Here is a 24,817-nt window from a genome sequence, read left to right on the forward strand (position 1 = left end):
ATGAGTAGCAGCGATTGATAAAATGGCGTCTAAAGTAATTTTGGTCTTTTGTATGTGTGCGGACGCGAAGCTGATGGGGGGAACGGGGACAATGTAGGAGACAACTATTCTGCAAATATAACAGGCTCAGGCAGGATCTCTCAGCAAAGCAATCTTTTTAATAACGATATTGCAACAATATGTGTTGTACCTAAAGGTCGGCACACATAATAGGGCAAAAAACCCCTGTTAATATCCCCCAAAATCCCGGCCGCAATTTCCCCCCCTGTTCCCCACTGGTCGGTACTTCAGGGTTTACAGACCACCCGACCCTGCCTCAGTTTATATAAAGTAATACATAAAAAGGGGAACACTTATCAATCCATTTAAGATATGGATTCCTGATACTTTGGCTACTCATCCTCCTAAGTTAACTTGTAAATACAAGTATCATTATGTATACAGCTATCAGTATATATTTTGGGAAGAGACTGTGTTTTACATTAAGGATTCACAGTCTGCTGTCTCTCAGTTCTTGCCCCTGAATTAACTTGTAACTACGGGTATCAGTAAGTATACACGTATCAGTACATATTCCGGGAAGAGACTGTGTTATACATTAAGGATTCATCGTCCGATGTATCTCGGTCCTTTGCCCCTGCTGGGGTCAGGTGCCAGGTTTTTAGTTACGTAAAAACACCAGGTTTTGGGTAAGCGCTCCTCACGACAACATGGCGGCCGAGAGGGGCGGGCGGCACCACGCCCCGTCCTCCCCCCGTCCCGCTCCCTCCGCCCCGCTGAAATCTCGCGAGAGTTGGCGGCGGCGTCGCGAGAGCGGGCGCAGCGCTGCGGTAGGAGGTCGGCGGAGAAGGACGGAGCCGCTTCGCTCCCGCCGCCGCCCGCCTCGCCCCGCCGCCCCCTTCCTCCTCCTCCTCCTGCCTCCCCTCCGGGAGGATGCCGCGCTCCGGGCCGCTCCCCGCCGCCTTCTCGTTGCTGCTGGCGACGGCCGCGCTCCTGCCGGGACCCGCCGCGGCGCAGAACGGTGAGGGCGGCGGGGCGGAGGGGAGGGCGCGGGGCTGTGGGGGCGGCTGGTTGTTTCGGGGGTGGCTGTGGCGGGGGACGAGGGTCAGGCGGTGCGGGGGTACGCTGTGCTCTACCCCCTGGACATGATGGGGGGGGCGCGACCCAGGGTTTTGTGGGAACCCCCCCCTCCCCGTGTTTTCGGTTCCCTCAGGGGAGGGGGCGCTGACAGGGCCGCGCCGCGGCGGGTCCCCCCCCCAGCTTCTCCTGAGGCTGCCGGTGAAATGGAACATCTCCTCCCGCCTACTGAACCTGCATCTGCCGGGCTGCCTTAAATCATTTATAATGCAATAAAACCGTAGTTCCTTAGCAACTGAAGAGGTCCTCTGATAGGAGCGTAAAAGAACAAGGAAAAAAAACCCCAAAAAACCCACCCTTCTCTCTTCCGTGAAGGAAAGCGTGAGCTAAATGTGGCGCGGAGTGCCTCCTCCCTGTGAGTTTGCAGCCAAGTGCATGACAATTAGTGGCAGAACGAAGCGGGGCCGAGGGGCTGGAGTGACCCCGGGTGAGCCTCCTGCTCCCACGGAGGTTCCTGCAGCGCTTTAAAAATGTGTGTTTTCTCGTGTGGCGGGGAAGGCAGGTTTTACCCGCTCCAGGAGTGCCCGAGCGCAGGCTTTCCCAGGCGGCTTCCTATGCAGCATCATGGTGAAGCTGATGGCGGGGGTGCTTTGGCCTGTAAGTGCTGTGAAGGGCAGGGATCTTGGCTCGCCGTTGATGTGCATGGGGAAAATTTACCTAATAGGAAGGGATGCCTTCCTAATATACCAGTCCCACACAAGGCTTTGTCGTTTCATCACTCTTTCCCTCTTCTTCCTTTCTGCTCTGCAGAGATTATTCAGTCCTAGCGCTTTCCTTCTACCGAGGTGAATTTGCCTTGCAGCATGTCAGCTGCTTGCTCTAGAAAAAAATGAGGCTTTCAGCAATGGTGGGAGAGATGTATATGAAAGAAATAACGTCCTGAAGATCCCAGATCACAATTATTGTCCTAGTATGTGCAGATCTTGCAGTCTGAAACTAGAACTGAGCCTCTGTTAATCAAACAGAAGCAGCTTTGACACCCAGGCTGGATGAATGGAAATTGTGGGCTTTCTGTAATGTGAGGGACTTCTTGTGGAGCCTAAAAGGGTCTGGGCAAATTCCACGGGGGTTCAGTGGGAATGAGGGACCTGGCAGGAATGTGCTAGTGGGGCTGAGCAGTGGTGGAGTCTGGTTCTCTGTTGCAGAGGTGCTGTCTGCTTCATGTGATAGCTGTGCTATCTGAGCATCGTCTCAGGCTTAATCTGCCTGTGCCGTGGGTGTTTCCCCTTGTGTTTGGATGAAGCGAGGTGAGAGCGGTCTTCTGACTTCAGTTTAAATGGGCTGTGTGCCTGAAGCTGTTCCTGTGCAGAGTTAGCAAGCAAGGTGTCAAATGCTGGCAGCTGGTATAACAATTCCAAATAGCTGGTAGGCAGTGCAAACATTTGGTGTTTGACAGTAGTTATATGTCTGGAGGTCAACAATGAAATAAATTTTTGGGATAGGTGGAAGGCTTCAGCCTCTTTGTGTCTTAATCATGACTTCCATACCTGACATGAAGGTAACCAAGCAGTAGCAGATCTAAGACTGCAGACCCCAGATGTGTCATGAAAACTCATTAAATTTTTATTTGATTTACTAGGGTCATCCAAGCAATTAAATGGCAAGGGAGGCTCTGAGTGTCTCTGCTGCTGTAGGAGTTTACACAGGCGAGTGTGAATTTTCTTGGAAAGGAGTTAGAGCCCTTTGAAGCCAAGTGAAAGGTGGAGGTTCTTCTGAATAAGGTTTATTGCTGCTCTTGTTTTTTTTACCCCAATTTGAATGCTGTTGTAACAGAAGGGAAAAAAAATTAAAGACTGTGGTCCCTGCCACAGAGGAACTGTTTTCTTGCAGCAAATAATGGCAAATGAGATGCTTAATGAAATGGAACAATTCCTCTTTGGCTTTGGCATGAAGAATAGGTACAGCCATTTCCTGAATTGCGTATACTCCTTGTAAGTCATTAGAAAAAATGATGTTGTGGTTTGAACAGGCATGTGCAAGGATGTCAGTGACAACTCTTTTTTTAAAAAAAAAACAAACACATCTAACACACAGGTGTGGGCTTTGAAGGTATTCGGAAGGATCCCAAAGTATACGCGCAAGAATTAGGTTACTTATTATTGATATGGAGCAAAAGGTGATAGTCCATGTGCTGTTGAACGTATAGTAACACCGTGTGAGTTTATGGTCATAATGGAACGGTAATGAACTTGTTGAACCTAGATTAACACCATGCGAGTTTAAGATGATAAAGGAACGGTAATGAACTTGTTGAGCCTAGAGTAACACCATGTGAGTTTAGGATGATAAAGGAATGGTGATGAACTTGTTGAACCTAGAGTAACACCATGTGAGTTTAGGATGATAAAGGAATGGTAACGAACTTGTTGAAACTGCAGGGCAGGTCACCACTCACCTGGCACAGAAAATGCCCAGTGGAATCCTGAGTCTGTGGGAAGCAGCTTTTTCGAGATCACTGTTGAATTGTCAGTGATTTTTCCAGAATTAAAGTAATTTAGAATATGTTTAATCCAACCCAACTGTAGACTTAAATTTACTAAAACTGGAAGTAGGTTCTTGACGCTTGTATGGATTACTTTTAAACTCTTGCGTAAGCACCTAAAGATCACAGAAAAAATTGTATGTCAGATATTTAACTTTTCCTGAATATTCTTCTGAGAAACTTGTCAGGTTCTTCAAGGCTGCATTTCTGGTGCACATTAGCTCATCACTCGTATCCAGAGCGTAGTTTAGATGAAGTGGCAGAAAGGAGGGTTAGAATGGAGATGAAGAAACATGAGGAGGAACAGCTGGAAAAAGCCAGTCTGTCAAGATGATCTATGTTAAACCTGTAGTTTCCAACTGGTGTTTGTTGGAAAATCACTTCAGTGCTTCAAAACAAACATCCTCCTCCTTATGGAATGGTGCTTGACTTGCTGTTTGGTGATGAATAACACGCCTTTTCCAGTTGCTGTTTTTTAACCTTTGCAATACCTCTGTTTCTCCAGCTGCTTGTTTAGAAGTAAAGACTTCAGTGTACTAATAATTTCACCTTGAAGTGTTTGACGTTAAAGTAGCATGGTTGTATTTGACTGTTGTCTAAAGTAGATGCTTGGACTGCCCCCATGAAATCCGGGGTGTTTGTTCAGCACACTGACGTGTGAGTTGAATTGCTAGCAATTTTTCAAGTTCTTCCCTTCTCAGAGCTTTGGTCTGGTAAAGTGCGCTTAAATCCAGAACCAAGTCGTGTTCTGTAGAGGAGGGTGTTCTTAAACATCACATATTAAAAACTGAAAACTGCGTTTTTAAAATTGCTTGGGTTATTATTCAAAGCTAGACTTAAGTGGGAATAAAACCAAATTAAGTTAGGTGGTGCTTGTGAAGTTCTGCTCTCTTCATCCTCTTCTTGGATGAATGAGAAAGAGCTAGCTGGCTAAAAAAGGAGTGTGGCTTTTCTGGTGGCAGAAACCAGTACAGAAATGACCATAAAATCAGGAAAGAGTAACTTCTTAAAAGAGCAAGTGAAAAAACTTGCTTTTGTGCTTGTTGTGCTATTTCTGACTGCTGATTCTCATCCATTTTGCACTGATTGTATTCTGACATAATTTTAATGGTCCCCACATAAAACTAAAAACCAGTTTCATACAGCATTTATGGAGCGAGAGTGTGGGCTGAGCAGTGAGGAAAATGTTCAAAGTTCTGTTCTCTTTCCCACCATTGCCATTCTCCTTCCTCCTACAACTCCCGCATAGGAGAATTAAAAACAAGCAATATGACTAATGTACGTATCCTCAAAAATTGCACCGAATTCTGAGAGATCTCAGCTAACAGGTAAAGAGGCAATAAGCTGCTAGTTGTTTCAAATAAGTTTTAATTCTGTCGACACCCAGTTCAAAGCGAGTGACTCAATGGAACTGCTTTTAGATTATGAATATGCTGAGAGTGTTAACTGTCCTTACAACACAACTACTGTCTGAAGACTACTTCTCGTTAAATTCATGAATGAGGCGCATTGTCCCCTTCACAATGAGCTGTTTCATTTGCTCTAAGTACTACTTGAGAGGAGGCAATTGTAAAAACTTGCATTGCAAAGGACAGTGCTAGCCTGTGATTCATCCTTGGGTGGTAAAGCCCGAGCATTCAGACTCTTCTACAAGTGCTGGAGGTGCTGCAGCTCCCACCGATGAACCTGTTAAGATTGAAAGTTAGATAAACTGTTTCTGCATATCTATTAGCTGGAAAGATCTTCTGGAAATCAAACCTAAACCTGCTTTCCTATCGTCGTATTCTTTTTATCCTTGCAATTTAGAGTGTGGAGGACGGTGTTACCTTCTCATCAGCAATGACTTGCTGTACTTGTCCAGGTTAATTGTCACGGTTGCTCTTGGGAAGTTTCATTTTCCTGCTCTTCTTGGGGCTTTTCTGTGGATTTTCTGCAGTCACATTTTCTGGAGTGTGATGTATAAAACCAGACACACTTCTAGTTGGGACCAGACCAAGGTTCAGTGGAGTGGAAGGATCACTCGATGCGTCTTGCAGATGGCATTCCTGTTTGCATCACCTATTTTATCTTGCCGAGCATCCACCCCTACTTCAGCTTGCTTCAGTTTCATCATTTCAGCTTAAGAGACCCATCATGTCTTAATTTCATTCTGTTTTCCATCTACTTGTGCTGTTATTTCAGAAAAAACACACGGTACGCCAAGCTACATTAATGAAATTTTATGTTTTGTTATGAGGCTCTTACATAGGGCAGTGCTAAAAGCTTTGCTAAATTAGGGAAACTGTGTCTGTTCTTTCCCCTCTAGAGTCACCTTTGGCTTTTATTAACTTTATAGTAGGAGGTCAGATTGTCATGGGCAAACTATTGAACCACAGGCAGGCAATACAAGTCTGTTCTTCTTCCCTTCCCCAAACCCTTCTCTGTTTTTATGGGTATTTCATAATTTCATATTCCAGTTAGAATTATGAAACCTGACTTATATAAAGGTGGAGGAGGGTGGCTGTTAAAAGTTAACTCTGGAGCTATCAAAGTTCTGTATAAAATATTATATCTAGTTGTTCAAATTGCTATAGTTATCTGAAATGTTATTTGCATGACTTGATATGTTAAACTTATTTTCACTCTATGAGTTAAACACTTTTTTGATGTCTTGTACTACATGGTCTCTTCGGTGTTGAAGGAGATTGAGTCTAAATATCATTTCAACCTGGATTGAATGTATCTGTGTCAAAACTTGAAAATATTTATCCCCTAGTAAGACAACTACCATAGACTTTTAAAAATTCATGCTCTGTTGATAAGCTTGAAGCTTATCTGGGTCATCCAGGTAGTTGAAGTCACTGCTTACACACTGACGCAAACTCATTCAAGAAAAAAGACAATAACTTTTGAAGCTGTGAAGGGTTCCTCATCATGTGTTGTCAGAAGCTGTGGGCCTCTGCTATAATAAAGAATGATAAACTTTTTTATCCTGTTCTGGATTGAATAAAGAAAAAAAGTGGGTTTAGATTGTATTATATTCATATAGGCTTGTTTTACATTAAGTATTTTAAAATGTTACATTAGTGAATCTGTTGAGGGGAAAGTGCTATTTAGTGTAAGTAAGTAGCGAAGGTATTTACTATTTCCCGTGTTTTGTGGATTATTGGTGGCTGTGGGTGCACGTAGGGATCGTTGTGGCTCTTCCTAGAGCTTGTGTATGTGCTTGAAAACCTGAACTAAATGCATATTGAAGAGATGAGAAAATAAGAGGAAGGGGAATATAATGGGCTAGGAAAGGGGAGGTGTGAAAAGACAGAATCAGTCCAAAACTTCAGCAGTAAAAGTGGGTGTGGGAAAAAAAAATAATTCTGGGAAGTTGATAAAACTGATAAAGAACATTTTAAATGAAAAAAAAGAAGGAAATTGAACTTAAATGCCTAGAAAAGAGCTTGACAAGGATTTTGGCAATGCGGTAAGCTCTCAACAGGCATCATGGCAGACCCAGAGCAGGCTGCAATAATTCACTGAAGGCATTCAGCAGGAGCTTGAAAAAAAACAGATGCTTGAGTGTATTTTTAAAAAACAAGTAGATACCATCTTGACTGATCACTCTTAGATTTTTTTTTTTTTGCCTAGTTTGTTAGAAAAGCTTTGTGGTAGTTAATGAAGATAATCTACTTTAGCAAGTTCAGGTTGTGAATGTAGAAGTATTTTACTTCCTATTATATTCATTCAAAACTCCTAATAATTAGGCGATTCTAAACTGGTTTAAATGCAGTTATAAATTGGAGTTCAGCTGCATTGTTTCTGTTAGTCTTGTTACATTCTTGCAAGTATTGTAATGTTAAGAAGCTCTTGTCTTTCCTTGATGCTAAACATAGTATGTAATGACTGACATAAGTGTTCAAAATATTACATGATGCTTTCTTGCTAGAGGAAAATCTGAAACTATTACGGTCCAGAGCTTGGAAAGGGAAGGAAGGTCCCTTGATACAGGATCTGAGATTGTCAAAGACGTTGGGAGAATTGGATATGGGTGGGTTTGGTTTCTGTTTTTTTGTTGGCTTTTTGTGTGTTTGGGTTTTGTTTTTAATCTCAGTACAGTGAAGTTATGGCCATTGTTACGCAGGCTGTCAGAACAAACAGTTAGAAGATCCATGGCATACAGTTTTGCAGTATGTTGTTGATTTTTGTATTCTATATATCTTCAAGGACAGCGAATTTCCATTTATTGTACTTTTGGTTGTTAATATCTGCTTGAGGTATTCTAACCTGTATGTACAGATAGTTTAATATTGCTTTGTTCTCTCTGCTTTGCTTTAAGCATCCAAGGTTACAAGCAGCTGACTCCCACTCTCACATTTTATGCTGTTGCATATCTATGATTTTTATAGAAGCGTAATGACATATTAATTCACATTTTGGGGTATAGTTTGAAATGAGAAAAACATATCACAGTATGTAACTGGAAGCAGTTCTTAGATCTGTATATTCAATCTAGAAAACTTGTAAAAATTCTGTTCTAGAAGGAAAATCTTTGCATACGATTACTGAGATATTGAGGACCTTTGCAGGAGAATTAGTCTTTTCCAAAATTATTATTTTTTTTTTTAATTTAAAATTCATAAAATGTCATAGTTGAGTCTTTAATAACAAAGTGCATGCTGCGGTGTTGTGCAAGAGAAAGAGGAAATCTGTAACGTTTGGATCCTCACTGGTAGGCATGCCTAAAGTTTGGTAGACCTGAGCAGCCATGTCCTCTGCTGCATGCTGCTGATTTGTACTCTGCAGTCCTGGGTCATCTTCATTCAGAAAGGGGGTTCATAGCAGAAAAAGACTGAAAACTGTTCTAGTGAGGATTGAGGAGGGAATTAAGAGATTGAGATCAAAGCCAAGTATAAATGATGTGGAGGAAATATATGTGTATATATATAGAGAGAGCAAGTCTGATGAATTTAGTATAGCAAGAAATGTGGTAATAGGATGTAAAAATTGCAGTTTTAAGGCAGTCACCAATTAAGTGAACATTTAGTCTGAACAGAATTGCATTATCCTGTGTTTCTTGAGTTGGTAGCTGAAGACTTTCAGTGTAGGGTCAATCGGGCAGCTTAGTTTTCGCTTCTGATAGATTACCTTAATGTGTCTGAATAGGAAATTTAATTATTTGGAGATATCATTTCATTCAATGTTTGCACGTGGTAAAACAAGTCCTGTAGCAAACTTCCTTCTCTGATGCTGCCAGGCTACACAAGGCTGAGTTCAGCAGTTATTGCTGTGGAGGTTTAGCACTTTGCTAGAAGAAAGTTGCCTTGGGGAAGTGTTTCCAAAATGCTGAAGCAGCTGAACATGGAGGTTTTGTGACTCAGACTCAGGTCTTCTCTGGATGGACTCCTTCTGTACTGATGTATGTTGGGAAGCTACAGCTTGCCTGGTCTGGCTTTTTTTCTTTTCATGCAGAAAAAGCCTGAGAAAGTGAGCAGAGCCATTACTGGTGCTGTGCTGTATACAACCCATCCCATCAGAAACAAGTGATTTTAATTTAACCTAATGGGAAAATCCAGGTATGTCTCAGGCGTACTGGAGACTTGGTGCAGATACTTCCAAACTGCAGGTGAAAGGATTGTCTTTAGCAGTTATTTGAAGACATAGATGTTTTAGTTGGACTGGGAGAGCTTTGCTTTTGTACAGCTGCTCTACATCTGCACTAAGAGAGAAACATTCAGATTGCCACTCCCTTTGTGCTTCGTGTTATTTTAAAAAGTGGTATATTTGGTGCCTGTTTGGCCCCCATAATCTACAAACACTGTCAGTTATTTCTCTCTTTAATTCAGGGTACTTACCTTTTTGGTTTTACAAGCTTCCTGCCTTTGTGCAGACCTGGGGATCTCTGTGTGTCTCTGGCCCAGCACCAGTGTTCTCGGAACTGCCAAGAAAATGTTGCATTTCACAAAATTGTCTTCTCTCCCTTCTACTGTATTTGGGCTCATGTTTTTGTTGATGACTGGCACCCATCGTACAATGCTTTAGATTGTATTCACCTATGCATTTCCCCCACAATCTTAGTGCTGTCACCTCTGACTCTTCTGGAAATATTTGAGCTTTATCCTATTTGTACCTTGATGCAAAGGGGTTGGGAATGATGCTTGAGTACCTGGTTGTAACCATTCAGTACTGTAAAAGGCATTTCCTTCTGTTGTGTTATTTGTGTTTGGATTGGTTACAGTGCAATGCTCCCCATTTTTTTCCCCTTAGAACATGTTGTAATGCAGTGTTCCCTTCCCAGCTCTTTCCTTCCAGAAACAAACTCCTTGAAGTAGATAGGACAGTTCACATATCTCCTCAGTTTTGAGGCTACTGAACCAAATATGAGACTTAGATGTGTGGTATTGATGGTTTGCTTTCGGATTTAAGTTGTTAAATTTTGCACTTGACAGGTTTTTCAGCACTTTGCTGCAAGTTCTGTAGTGCTCAGTAGCAACTTATGGTCCCAGCTAAGGGTCTAAGATTGTTTTAAGCAAAGTTGCAGACTTGCAAAGCTCCTATTTTTAGCAATACCAGGATCAATTTAGTGACCCCAGTCTTGAACCATATGGAGTAAGGGGGATGGGGGGAAAGTGGTTTTTTGGTTTCTAGGAAGAGAACTAGTTGGGAGAATGGCACAAAAATGACAGGAGAGAAATAGGTTTTAAGGAGCTATAAATAATAGCCAAGGCAGGAACTGTGAAAGGGCACAGATGAATACAGACCTGTTTTCTGTCCCTGTACCTCCATCTTCATCATCTTGCTTTAAGTAGATACAATAAGGTCTGTGGCTTTGTAATACCCAGTGAAAATCTGGGAGTTACAGTTGTTTGTCAGTGGCCTACATTCACATTTATTTTTTTCAAAGCATTATTGCATTTTGTTTCCCCTTTTTAAAGAAAATTAACTGTAGAGATGATTTATCCTTTTAACAGCACCTATTGAATGTTAATCTGACGTTGGCCGCCCAGTCGGTACCTTGTCCTGTGTTGCTGCTCTCCTGTTTTGGGGCCTCAGTATGACAAAAATAAATGGATTTATAGTTCCCAAAGGGTTTTCCAAATATTAAACTGTTGTCCTCTTTTTGCAAACTGAAACAGAGCTCTTGCTTCTCAGAGATGGAAAATTACCAAAGAAAGATTTTTGGTTTCTTTGTGGAAATATAAACTTGCTCTATGATGGCAATGAAAACATGACCTCTGGTTTAGGAAAACCCTCAGCACCCAACTCTTGCAGCTGGCGGAAGATCACTGCGTGTTTGCCCTGTTCTTATATTCTTGCTGTGACCACCACCCTTATCCTGGTAGAGGAGAAATTCTTTTAGTGCGATTTGTCTGGTCTTTAGTAAGATATTTTAAAAATATCTTTTAATGCTGTTGTGAAATGGCTGCACAATTGAATGTGGTCTTTGGTTCAAGAGCACATGGAAGATTCTTAGTGTTAAGTACGACAGCTCTTTATCGGTGCTGTGATGTTAAGTAGATGAAGCGCCTTTCTTACTTGATTTAAGGGAGATGATCCAAATTAGATTTTAACCAAATTTTTTAGGTCACCATTTATACTCTTCTCGAACACCAAAATAATCTCTAAAATGTAGTTAAATACTCTTAAATACATCTCAGCTGGGTTTGGATTCCCTGGTATATTGAGTAGGCCAGGCTTGAGTTCTCTTGATGCTGGGTCTTGCCACTGGCTTCTGTGTTGTACTTTTTTCATATCTTATCAGTTTTATAGTGAAGTCATGTCGAACCCTTGCCTTTCAATCTTCTCGATTTCAGTCCTGTCGAGCTATCTGTTTAAATTAATTGTATCAGTGATGTGCTGGTACTGCTGCTCAGGTCAAAAAAACCAGAAGAATTTCCAAATGAATGTTTAAAAACTGCTTAGTGAACTGTTAGGGGGCTTCGCTTTCATTCTTGCAGAAGCCTTATAGTAGATACAGCTGTTGTTGTTTGGGTTGGGTTTTTTTTTCACTTATGATTAGTATTGGTAGCACAGTGGGGTGGTTTTGTAAAGTTGCCTCTTTATACTGAACAAAGGAACAGGTTTCTGTCAGTGTTTTCTGTCAGCTGCCTTTTATGCTGACTACTGCTTGAAGAGTCCGAATCTGCTTGGCCCTTTGCTGTGGAGCAGGGGAGCCTAAACAGGAGGGCTGTACATTGTGTTTCAAGCTGTGAGGCTGACTCTCTCAGCTAAAATTGACCCCTTTAACCACAACTGGCATTTGGTGGGGGCTTGTTGACTGCCTGCACTTCATCTGGAGTGGGGGGGTGACCCAAAGTCAGGAGATGCAAGTGACTCGGTTCCTGATGATGAGCAGCCTGCGACTGGTTGAAGGTGATTTCTGCGCGTGGATCAGGATGCACGGTGTGGATGATCGCGTTAGGCTTGCGTTAATCTTGACCGATACTGAACTTGAATTTCATCTCATCAATAGCCACGTTTGATGCTGTAGAGGAACTGCCCTCAGCAGTTTATTTTAGTACTCATAATCTAAGTGGTGTCAGTAGGCCATGCGAGATCAACCCCCCGGTCTGAGGCAGGATCCGATTTATGGCATAACCCTGATGCAGCTGTGTGTGCTGGCACAAAGCGCTGGGAAGGCAAAGGCTATTTCCCTTGGCACATCCTACATAAAAGCAAGAAGAGTCGGTAGACAGCTTGGTGTGGATGTCAGAGTTTGCAAAACCTTCCTGTGGTCAGAGGCATCGCTGAAACGGGAGAAGCTGAACAACCCTGTAGAAGTGGCTTGGGGAAAAATATGGAAAAATGCAACTTGAAGCAAGCATCTCTCCATTTTCGAATGGGCATAAGTCTGGCAAACACATTGTGGCATCCCTGCTACATTTTAATACATTTCATTCCTGCCTTCATCTTCTCCTGTAACTGGAATATGTTATAATGTTTTCCTGGAGAATAACCTGGCTTTGGGCTGCCGACTGCGGCTTGTATAGCTTGTCTGACCAGGGAGATCAAGACCTGACCTGCTGGAGATGTGTTACTCTGAATTTAGCAGTTAGCGGGCAGTCATTCTCTCCAGCTACACAGGGCATAAACTTTTGAAATAAATAAAACATCCCTCCTCTAAACCCATCTCCTGCAGTGGAGCTGGTATTTTATACATTTACATTTTTTAATGTATCTAAAATGCGTTGTACCTTCTGCTAATAGCATTTCTTGTGCATGTAGATGGAGTTTTAAATTTCTTTTCTTCACGGAATGACTTGTTCTCAGCCCTGCCTGAGATTGTGTGACCTCTTACATAACCCAACGGTTCTGCAAAAGGCATTTCTTTAAAAAGGTCGGTGTATTCAGATGTCCTGCTTCTTCATCACGGATGAGACACAGCAGCTCGGTACTTCTGCAGAATGCATAAAAGGGGAAAAAAGAGGTTTGCGATTCAGGATGTGCTTCCTTTGTGCTAAAGAGAAATGTAATCAGTCTCCTTTCAAACACCCGTTTGTTGGATCAGGAAAGGTCAAAGCAAAATTGAGGAGTACTTTAAACCTTTAGCTCTCTAATGGTGTAGTCTGAGGATTTTAAATAACTAATCTGAACACAAGATATTTTTTGTTATCCTCGCCATCAGTTTGCAGTGTTCTCAATAGCTGTAGGGTGCACATCTGGTGGTCTTAATTTTTGTTGCAGATCCTTAGCTTGCAGGCTTCACTTGCTGTGTTACATGTGAACATTGGACAAATTTAAATTGCTGTCTACTGACACTCAGCTTTTCAGTGTTGTGAAGCTAAATTCCTTCCTGCTTATTTCCAGGGAGTGAGTTCTTAGTTGTTGACAATTTTTGGCGATGTACAGCAGCTTTTCTGCTCCTGTGTGGTTTTGCTTTGGAGAAATTATTGTACATTCATTAACTACAACAATAATATTTCTGTAGTGACCTAAAAAAAGGAGTTAAACCTAATAAATGCTGGCTTATTTATTTTTTTCTCCTCGCGTGGATAATTGTAAGTCGTTTGTCCCTAAGTTGTGCCAGGGAGAAGCATAAATGGAAAGAACAGGAAAATAATGCCTACCTATTCTGAGGATGATGCAAGCTTAATCTTTGGAAAAACCATAGAGAAAGTAGCCTACAAATTCAACATGGAAGAAAATCTCTTGTAATAAACGCTTCTTGATGCATTCAGACCAGCTTCCTGACAGCGTGGGCTCTTTTGAACAACCAGGCCTGCAAGAGCAGTGTTTGCTGCACAGTTAGAGAGTTCTGAAAAGGCTCAGTGTAGCATCCTGTGCTGTGCCAGCATCGGGCAGGCAACCGGCCCAGCTCCTTCAGGTGATGAGCTTGAGTGCCTGATTCCAACAGCCACTTAGGGATTTTATTTTTGGCCTTCAAATTAGAAATAGTTTATAGCTCAAGGTGGCTAGTTAGTGAACATGATTACCACTTATATGTCTGCTTTGGACCCTCATCATAAGATGAAAACTGCCTGAAGTCACTTGAGTCTTGCATCAGTCCTGCAATGCTGAGCCCTTCAGTTTGCAGTCAGCCCAGGGGAACCTTTTCCAGCCATCCATGTAGTATTCAGGAACGTGATTATGACAAGCCTCTCTTGTATTTTAAGCTATTTTGATATGAAGACTGGCTTGCGTTCTGCTGGCTTTGCCCTGAGTTGAGATGCGTATCCTCTGTGAGGAATGACTTGCCGTTTTCCTGGGATTGCTCAAAAGTAGCCTCGTCACCCACGTCTGTTTAATTGGTGTTAGGCAAGTTGTTGCTCTACGCAAACTGCCAAATGAAGTTACTCAGACTTGCCTTTTTCAAAGCACCTGATTGAAATGCCACATGGCTAAATATAGTTCTGTTTAGGATGTAGTCTTCTGTGCTGCTTGTGGTATACGTGAGCTGCTCTAAAGACAGCCAGGTTAGTTATTGACTGATATCCTCTAATGGTTTCTTTGAAATATGAAGAAATATGCTTTTTAAGGCACTGAACGAATTGGTGCACTTACTGTTGATCTGGACATCATTAATTATTTGACAGGCAAGTTGACTTGCGCGTCTCAGAACTGCTTTGAGCTGGATTTGAAACGTCTCCATTAATCTATTGTTTCTTTGGGGAGTTCTGGTCCCAGTAAATGAGGGATTTTCTTATCTTCCTATGGGAGAGAATGACTTTATCATGTCTGCAGTGATATTTTAAAATGTCTCTTCAACTAAAACAGAGAGAATCGCTTTAGTAAACAAACTCATAGGGCAGAAGAGAGGCTTGGAGCTTTCTCGTTAATACTCCTTCGATGCCTCTAAGCAGATGGGCTTAGAAAAAAGGGAATACTTTCATAATGAAGAAGCTATAAATCGAAAATAGAGCTTGCACTCAGTGGAAAATGGGCTATGATAGGAACTGCAGAGCAGACCTTAGGGACAAGCCTGTGTAAAAATAGCATCTTTAACCCCATGTCTGCTTCTCACGGGTCATCTGAATAGTTAGTTTATACATGTAAACCACTACTTTGTTTACCAGCACTTCTGAGTCCCTTACAGAAAAATAGAGGAGTTGGTGAGTTAACTAAGAGAGCAAATAAATGTTGATATCAAGGCTTGCTTATAATTTTAAAGTGGAATGTATTTCAGCTTTGTTGCATCATTTTTCCAGTAACTAAGTAAAATACCAAGTTTCCCAATTGTTTGTAAAAGACTTAAGTCAATGTTTCGGTTACTATATACTGGAGAACTAGAAGAACCTAGTTCTTTCCAGCTAAAGAACTAGGAAAAAAAGATCTGCGTAACTCCTGCACTGCCAAAGGTGACTGTAACCAGCAGGCTGACATCAATGTGGGGCCAAAATGAGGGAGTAGGTATTAATTTCATCTTCTGACTGTTCTTCATTTGCTGGGTATTCCAGACTTGAATCTCTTTTCATGTCTTCATCATGGTATCAAACATACAGATATGGGATTGTTGCAAAAGTAGAATTGTAAATGCTGCCCACAACACATGAAATAATGTGCGAATGAGAAAGATGCCCAGAGAAGGGTTCTGAACCCAAACAGTTTATATAATGAGAATATATTTGGGATGAAAGTAATTTCCTGAAATTGAAGCATGTAGCTGTAAATGCCACAACACAACAGTGTCTTTATCTATCCAGTAATGTTTCTATGAACTGTCATTTGATGTGTTTTTTCATGTGTGTGTTTGTTTTTCAGTGAATTATGGTTACTGAGATCAGTGTTTGCATAATAAAAGTGACCGTACAATAATAGTTGCGCTCGGAAATCATTGTGGTGTGAAGCTGAGCATTGCTTTTTTATTCTGAGTAAGCTCTGGAATAAAAGCATCTGCACTGAATGTATATGGGAGAAGGTGAATGGGCAGCTTGAAGGCCTCAACCTGATCTAAGGCATTTACATTTGGGGGAGGCAGTTGGACCAGAGGACCTTCAGAAATCCTTTCCAGCCTGAATGCGTTTGATTTATAACCCAGAAGCTGATCAGTGTGTCCTCTCCCCATCCATTTGTGCCAGAGAAGCGTCTCTTGGCTATGTGGGGCATGTTCCCAGGGTGGCCTTGCAGCAGTGAAGGCTCTGAAACGTAAGGACTCTGGATTTTCCTTCAGCAAACAAATGAAATTAGTTCATCCATAAATCTTTTTGCACGTCAAACTAAGCCCGGGTTTCTAATGCACAGAGAAATAAGGAATGTTGGTCTGCATCCAGAAAATGTTAATCCTCATGTCTGTGGACCTGGAGAAAAGTAATCCTCAGGTTTCCCTCTCTGTGAAATGAATCTAACGCTACATCATGAGCTCATGCATTTTACATGATGCTCTCTGGGTAGCGTTTTCCTCTGTAGCAAGTCATAACCTACCTTCAGCTATATAAAGCTGCAAGATGAGATTGCAGGAATTAATTTCGTGTATCACTCTAGTTCTCATTATGCTTATAGACGGTATAGGCTCATCTGGGTATCTGATACGCACATGGAAGTACTGGTCTTAAAGCTGCTTCTGTAGTTGGCTAAATAGGGCAAAACAAACTCAAAATTAATGCCTTTTTTTTTAGTTTATGGAATTGGTGCAGTGCACTTCTAGCCAAAGGTTGATGCAATATAGAATGTGTAGGAATGCTGTGGCAGCTGGTGAGTCACCTGCAGCAACGAGGACACTGTAAAACTGTGAAACATCTCTTATCAGTGAAGTGATTAAACCCAAACTCATTTCTTGCCATGGGTATGATTAAAACCCATGCTTTCTAGTGATAAAAGAATGGGAAACCGTCAGACCTACTAAATAATAGGCAAAACCAGGCAGGATGCTTTAGTGCTTCCATGGAATTGAGATACTTTCAGGCTTCTCCAGCTGGCTGTCACTTTTTTGGTAGATTTGACTCATTTCAAATACTTTGGTTTAGTAAAGGTGAGTATTGGAAAGAAACTAGACATTAAATAGGCAGCCTTTTGCCCATCCTAAATGAAGCAAAAATGCAATACATTGTCAAAGTGATGGTGGGCTTTCTTCTGCCCTCAAAAAATTATCACCTAATTAACACCCTTCAGTGAAGAAGCAAAAGGTATTAATTAGACAGAGTACCAGTTTGAGTAGCAGACACCTGGTGCTTGATTTTGGAAGCCTGGGTGATGGGTGCAGAAGGCAAATGGAGAGGGACGAGGAGGAGGGCAGTTTCTTATGGTAATTTTCTTTGATATTCTGATGCAAGTTATCACTGAGACTGTTGCTATGTAATAAAGGTGAAAGTAAGCTGTGCCTTCATATTTTAATGAAGTATTTTACAGCTAGCACTTAGCTTTGTGCCCCCTTCTCTGAAACCACAACCTACCTGATTGTTTCCTGATGTTCCAACCAGGTTTTGTAACCCTGAGTCCTGCTGTCACCACCAGACTTAATTTGGAACAAGGTGATTGTCTCTGAGACAGCACAAATGCAGCATTTCAGGAGCACGCATAACATAACTGGTTATGTTATATTATATTCTTCCCTTTTGAACTCTTATAATGGCAGTTTATTTGTAATTCCACTACAAAAAGATGAAGCCATTTATCTAGTCGCTCTGAAGCATGTGCTAGTGGTGGTAAAGCTTTGCTTCATTTTACTTATGCAGAGCCTGGGGTAGCTGGAAGAATTAATGTATATATTACAAAATACATTGCGTAATCCACAATAGCAGTTAGGAAAAAGGTGTAAAACCAGCTTAATGAGGAGACCCAACTGAAATCTTCAACCGTAATCCCTGTTTTGATGGTGCAACTTTGGTGCCAAGAGTGATGGCATTTGCTGGAGTAACACATCAGTATCTCACCTGGAGTATTTTGGATAACACTGGTCCACAGAACATATAAAACTTCACTTTAGGAAAGATATTTGGCTTTTTGCTATTCCATTTAGGAAAGGCTCTTCTGAAGGCACATATTTACAAAAATAAGTTGCTTTAATGAGGAAATTTCAAATGGGTTTTCCAAGACAAAGGGAAGCAATAAAGGGCTGGTTTAGCTCTGCTTTATTCAGTCTATAAATAAATGAAGTTGCAGGCAAAGCTCTCAACCAAGGCACAGAAATACAGTCTCCAGAACTGTGCTCAAGGCCTGGGAGCAGTGGAGAAGCAGTGAAATGCAGACATATGGTGGGTTAATAGGACAAATAGGAAACATCAGCCTATTGCTGTTTACATGATGGATTTCACTGCCAATGTAGACAATCTGTAAGGCATTCAGTCCCTAAGGAGTCTACATTTTATCTGTGTATTGTGGGTTCATACTGAAAATTCGGGTTATTTTTGCACTAGCTTTGCAAGCTCTCTTTTTTTGAGCTTCGAACCATGTTTTCTTTCTTTATGTAAGTGGAACTCAGCATAAGCTAGAGATAGGATCAGGTTAGGAGCATTATCTTCCTTGACAGAGACACGCGCTGCTTTGCCCTGACAGTAAAATTGCTTTTTACAGCTAGACTTGAAAATGACCTTGGAAATATATTGCATTTCCTCCATTTGGGTCACCTTTGTATGTTATGCCTGTGTCCTGCTTTGAGCTTCTCTCATCAGCCACTTGTGCTCTTGGGCTTCATATTTTCCCATTTCCCGATCTTTGCAGATTCCATTTTCAAGACTGTTTCCTCTTGCTATTTGATGTTGATGGGCTGGTGCTTGTTTTCAGCTTTAATCTTCACACTTGATGTATGTAAAACATAAAGAAATTTGTTTGTTCTATGTTGTTAGGGCTTCTTTCTGCTGGGACCGGTTTAACGTTTTTTCGCTCAGCTAGCGCTTATCTACATTTTCTTAAGGCAAAACCTAGCTTTATTTTTTAAACCCCTTTCTTTAAACCAGGCTTTGACCTGGGAAGATCAGTATTTTCCCTGCTTTGCTTCTCCAGTGCCGTTGGCATTGACTCTTTTGCATCTTGTGTTACTTTCAGTAACAAAAGGATGCTTAAATCAATAGTGCAATCATTTCTGCAGCTCAAGGATGATTGTTGCCAGGTACTGCTTTCTGTATATTCCTAGGCTGGTAGATCACTGCTAGCATGCTTTATAAGAATCGATTTCTCTATCAAGATCCTATTTTGTATGTTCATTCTAGCAGGTGAGGAAGTTGGGAAGCTCTGGTCATTGCGATACTGGTTTTAAGCTGTTCAGGAACTACCTTTTGTGTCGCTTTTTCATTTGGGCTCCAGCCACCGTAGAATCCAAACCCTACAGGCTTCCACAGCTAGTCAAATTACAGTGAAATATTTCCATAAATATCTAGTTGTATGCTCTATTTAATCCTAAAGTTACATGATGGTGTCAGCAAGAGGATAAGCCCCGTTCCCTGTCCCTCCCGCACCTCTTCCAGAGGTACTCGCTTCCTGACTATTTTCTGGCTTCTATGGATGAGGAAAATAGCCTCAAGTTGGAAAGGGTGCTGCTGCCAGCTGAGGTTGGAAGGGGTGTTGCTAGTATGTAAAACTGTGATTCATTTATATGCCAAGCTGGAATGTAGCTTGGCTTGACCTCGCTTGAATTTCAGCCGACAGGTAGCTCATAAATATTGACGGAAGAAAAATTAATCTGCAAAAGGTGTCTTTCATTGATAAAGCCTCGTTAATGAAAGCGCGTCGCTCAGGAGCGGTAAAGCTAAGCTTTTTACGCTCATTTAAACTCTCCATCTTTAGGCTTCTTGTCCACTCTCCTCTTCTGAACTCTGGATTTGTTTAATATGGAGCTTTTCCAGCTTTCTGGCTCAGGGAGTCTGCTGTACATGTTTCTTACTGCATATGGAAATTTTTGGCTGCCCTTTTGAATAGCTCTTAGTTTCTCTCCCACTCCCAGTTGAAGTGCACCTGTCTCTCAGAATGCGTTTTTATTTTTAACCTGGATTTAGCAGTTCTTCACTACAGTACAAATTTTAACACAGAGATTTTGCAAATGTGAAGAGCCCTGCTGTGCACTGGGTTTCATTCATCTTTGGCAGAGTTTTATGTAGCGACTAATTTGTTTCTCTAATTTTAGAGCATTAGTCCGTTGCTTTCCTCACCTTTATCCTCACGATTGACGGTTGAGATCGAATCTTCAATGAGCAAGCATCGCTTCAGAAGTGATTGAATATTATTGCCACTTGTTCTTCATGCTTTCAGGCAACCACCAATTATCAAAAAAGAAATTACTGGAAATATAATCGTGTACTTGAATAGCTACACCTTCTGGAGCATCATGCTTGCTTTTTCTTGTGTTCTGGTTCATCGTGAAAATTTGTAAAGTCCTTATGAGGGATATTTAACAGTAGATTTTTTTCCCTTGTTCTTTTATGCGTGACAGCAACTAGTCTTAAAAAAGGCACAAACCAGCATTTTTATTTTAATGGAGAAAACTCACTGTGTAACAGAGTAACTTATTGATGCCTATAATGAAATAAATACAGCTTTCAATAATATAAAAATAGAATAAATTATAATAAAGTAAGATTTTCTTGAAAGCACTTGAAGGTGCTTCTTCCTATTGTACTGGATGGTAAGGATTCACTTAAAGTTTGGGCTGTTTTGCTGCTTGGCAGGGATCTATATGATCTGAAGATACGATCTGTGCATTATTGCCTCCTTCCTCCAGCCTCCTGAGAGTCCTGATCTTTGTGAGCTTTTGCGTGCTGTGGTTCTCTGCTGTTCCCTATGGAGCTGACACTTGCAAGCTGAAGCTGAATATCGTTCTTGCAACCAGTGCTTCCTACGGTTTACATTTTTGGAATAAGACAGCTAGAAATTACGAAGAAGGGCAGGTTTTCAGTTTTAAATGGCTAGAACATAATCACTTGAACAAAAATCTTGACCTCTTCTTGCCTTGATCTGTTTGTATTTTGGGGCGTATTTGTTCTTTTGATGCTCCTGTCTGTAGAATTGTGCAGAACGTGGTAATAACAAAGCAGAGAGGACGGTGCTTGGAGAAGACCAAGTAAGGAAACTGTTGGGCTCCGAAAGCCTCTTATGTAAGCAATGAAATCTGTATAATGTCATTTTCTGTTTGGTTTTGAACAATTATGGAAGTGGCTGACAATTGCCAAAAAGCTGGAGTGCTTCAACTTCCAGACTCCTGTTGTGTTACAGGGAGCATTCTCTGGAATATTTAGCCTTTTTTTCTCTTTTCTTTTTATTTCCTCTTTTAACATGTCTGTTTGATACTGGCAGATTTCAGCCCTTTTTGTAGCTTCTGCCTGGATATCTTAATTGGAAATGGCCCTCCGGCAGATGCACAGTAGCTGGAAGCATCACCTCAGCTTACTGATGCTGTTTGATGTCTTGCCTTTGCTGTTTCTGAACGGCTGAAAATGCAAAACATTAACCCCAGACTCTTGTGTAGGGTTTTTAATAGCATTGCCAGTCCTTTGTAATGCAAAGTTTTTATTAATTTGCATGTGGAGGCTTTTCTGCCACCCTCATTCCCACTCGTCCTCCCAGGATTTTATTCTAAGCTGGAATACCTTTTTAAAGAGTGTGTTTTATCTCTTGGTGGGGTGTGGAGGGCCATCAAATCCAGTTTGCTCTTTTCTTTGCCATCATTATGGAGTTATCAGTGCTGAGGACGTGGTTACTGAGATGATGATAGCGTTGGAATTTATCATAACCTGAGACATTGTTTTACAAGAGGATTTGAAACTGATGGAAGCGTAGGGTTTAAAACTTAAACACAGAGAATATTTACTATACAGACATTTGGATGCAGTTGTCCAGTTCAATATTTTAAAATTCTTTTTAGGCTTTATGCAGGATTGCAACACTTTTAACAGCTTAGCAAATGCAGAATCAGATTCAAAACCGAAAGCTTTTGACAGCTTGTTTTATTCAAATTATTGGTACTCCTTTTAATAAGAGGATTTACAGTCCTCTTTCATGCCTGTTGTGTAGCTCCAGTGGCAGCGCAGCTCACACTTGTTTTAAAATGCACAATTACAGCCAGGCCAGGTAAGAAGCCTTTCTTGCAGAACTGGTTGCTTAGTAGCTGGCACAGCTGGAGAAATAGGATTGAATTGCGGCTTTAGGGGTTTGGGGTCACTTGGCCTTTGACTGCAGGGATGGATTTCAGTTCATCATCTTTGTGCGTCTGTGTTTAGTGGAAACTGGGAACCTGTAGAAGGGGAATCGCTTTCTGAGCAATCTTCCCTGAGCTACCATCATCTTTTTGGCTGTGAGTGGCATTTCAATGTTACAGTAGGAAAAAAGAGAGAGAGAACCGCTAGGATTTGGAAAGAAGCTCGCCCACGCCATATGCTGCTGCTTTAGTCTTTTGCGTCTAGCAAACCACGTTGAGATAAGTGCCGATCTCGCTGTTTGATGGGAATACAAAGCCTTCCTCGTTCAGCATCCCTTGACATGTGGACAGTCCAGCAGAGCACGGTCATAACCCCATCTCCAGCAGTGTGAAAACAGTGCGATCCTTGTTAACCTCAAGAAACAACCACCGCGGTGGGCTGGGTGGGGTTTGGAGCTGCTACTAATTAGGGCACTTCTCATGTAATAGCTTTTTTCCCCCCTCCCTCCCTGCAGCAATGTGTTATTTGTGGTGGTATTTTCATAGAGCTCGCTTTCTTTGGTGCTGGAGCACAAGGCTGGAGAATCCTTGTCAAATGAGTTTAATGGAGACAATTTGTGGGGTTAATATTCCACCGCACAGTAGCTCTTCAGACAGGACTGTGCTGGCGAGGAACAGTTTCTGTTTCTGCTTTGGAGACTCCTGATCTTGTTTTCTTGCCCAGGTGAATTTCTAGAGATACATCTCTAGTGCAAATTACCCTTGTGATTGTCTGTCAGTGTACAACTGTTTGTGTCACTATTTCTAGAGTGCGGTCAAATGATGGGAGGGAAGAATACTATTCAATGAGTGTGCATCAGAATTTTTTCCAAGGCTCTAAGGCCACCTTTTCCAAAGAATTGTCTTTCAATCCTCTTCCTGAAAATAAGCCGTGAATTTAAAGGCGGAGGATGAAACAGATTTATCAGCTGTGTGGCACTCTGTTTGCTGATGGAAGTCCCGCTGCCCAGGGAACACAGCAATATGACAGGTTTTGCTGCATAATCTGTCTGGCCAGCTGCATTCTAATCTTTTAGTTTTAGGAGGGGCTGGGCGGGGAAGGAGTCTGGCTTTAAGGCAACCCTGCTTTCAATAGATACTTTTGAAAATAGGATTGAAGGACAACTTAGCATGTCTGCGCTCTTAACACAGCTCTGAAGCTGGTAAGTATTGAAGGATTTCATGCCATAATAAGGAGATTTTGGCCTGATCTCAAATGTCAGCACTGCATCGCATTTCAGAAGGTGAAAATCGTGCGGTCTGTTGAAGCACCTTAGTCCATTTCCTCACTAATGAAATGATCTTGTGGCCTGTGTGTGTATAAACCACTGCAATTCCCTTTACTGTACAGGGTTATGAGACTCCTGGAGCTGTGGCGATCCGGCTACTTCAGGAAAGTAGGTCACTTGTGTCTTGGGGAATTCCCCGCCTCGGAAATCCAAAATAGATGGAAGGAAAGGTCAAAGCAGAGTTCAGAATTGCGAGCTGCGTCGGGCAGCAGGTTAGGGTTTTACCCCTCCCTCCCCTGTAGATCAGTTGAATAAAGCAAGAAAACTTTTCAGAGAACACGCATCTGGCCACGAACACTTAACACATACCAATTACAAGGTCCTTGCAACTGAAAAAGGCTTGAAAAGTCAGTCTGCTCTACGGCTTGGAGGTACCTCCTGGCATTGCAGCCTTTGGCTTTGCCAGTACGGCTGCCAGAGATGGAATCCCCGGAGCGGCGAGGAGAAAAGCGCTTTGTGCCGTGCATACTGTCAAGTGGGAGTATACTGCTCTCAAACTATCAACCTCCAGCTGCTAGTGCTCCTCGTTGTGCTTTTTCTATAAAAGTTGTGTTATTGTAGATGCTAATGTCTTCTCTCTTTGTTTTCTGCACCTCATTGCTTTGTTCTTTAAAAGATCTTTTGTTTTCTGCCGCTCTGTCACTGCGTTTCTGCTGCCCCTCCCTCTAGCTGGGTTTGTCAAGTCGCCCATGTCAGAAACTAAGCTCACGGGGGACGCCTTTGAACTGTACTGTGATGTGGTTGGGAACCCCACTCCAGAGATCCAGTGGTGGTATGCTGAAGTCAACCGGGCTGAGTCTTTCAAACAGCTGTGGGACGGCGCTCGGAAGCGCCGGGTCACCATTAACACTGCCTACGGGGCGAATGGGGTGAGTGTGCTGAGAATAACCCGCCTTACCTTGGAAGACTCTGGGACTTACGAGTGCAGGGCCAGCAACGATCCCAGGAGGAATGACTTGAGGCAAAATCCCTCCATAACGTGGATTCGAGCCCAGGCTACTATAAGCGTCCTTCAGAGTGAGTCCGGCACCCCGTAGTAGTGGTACTGTAGTATCTAGAGGCAGTCTAGTGACCCTCACCCCCCGTTACCCCCGTCAAACCCTCTGCTACCTTGTGCTGTTGTTTGGAACCCCAGGCTGCTCCTCTGCCTGTAGTGCTGACGTTGTCTGCCATCTGTGTCTCTCCTCCTTAGGATCAAAAAGGACTTGTGAAAATCTATAGATCCGTTTATAGCTTCTGTGAGGAAAAAAAAAAAAAAAGCAGCCCGGTGTTGAATTTGTGTTTCTTCCCCTACCCCTTTTAGTTTTGTAGTAGGTTCCCAACCACTCTAATGCTGCCTTCTCCGGGAGTGCCTTTATATTTGATTTTTGTGTTCTTCCCAGATCTAACCGTTTTATTTTTATT

General features: G+C 42.1%; 1 protein-coding gene across 2 annotated transcripts in view; it reads left to right on the plus strand.

Moving 5' to 3' along the window:
• Window positions 1-812: 812 nt before the first annotated feature.
• Window positions 813-24,817, plus strand: part of NPTN (neuroplastin) — a 53,345-nt gene continuing 29,340 nt past the window's right edge. Inside the window, exons 1-2 of one of the 2 annotated variants that reach the window (XM_080351185.1) lie at window positions 813-1,021; window positions 24,083-24,430. In XM_080351185.1, the coding sequence (XP_080207311.1) occupies window positions 934-1,021; window positions 24,083-24,430 (436 nt within the window). In that variant the 5' untranslated portion in view covers window positions 813-933. The remainder of the gene's footprint in view (window positions 1,022-24,082; window positions 24,431-24,817) is intronic. The other variant, XM_080351186.1, reaches the window with a different exon arrangement.

The sequence above is a fragment of the Nesoenas mayeri genome, assembly GCF_963082525.1.
Source record: "Nesoenas mayeri genome assembly, chromosome: 11".
NCBI classification, from domain to species: Eukaryota; Metazoa; Chordata; class Aves; order Columbiformes; family Columbidae; genus Nesoenas; species Nesoenas mayeri.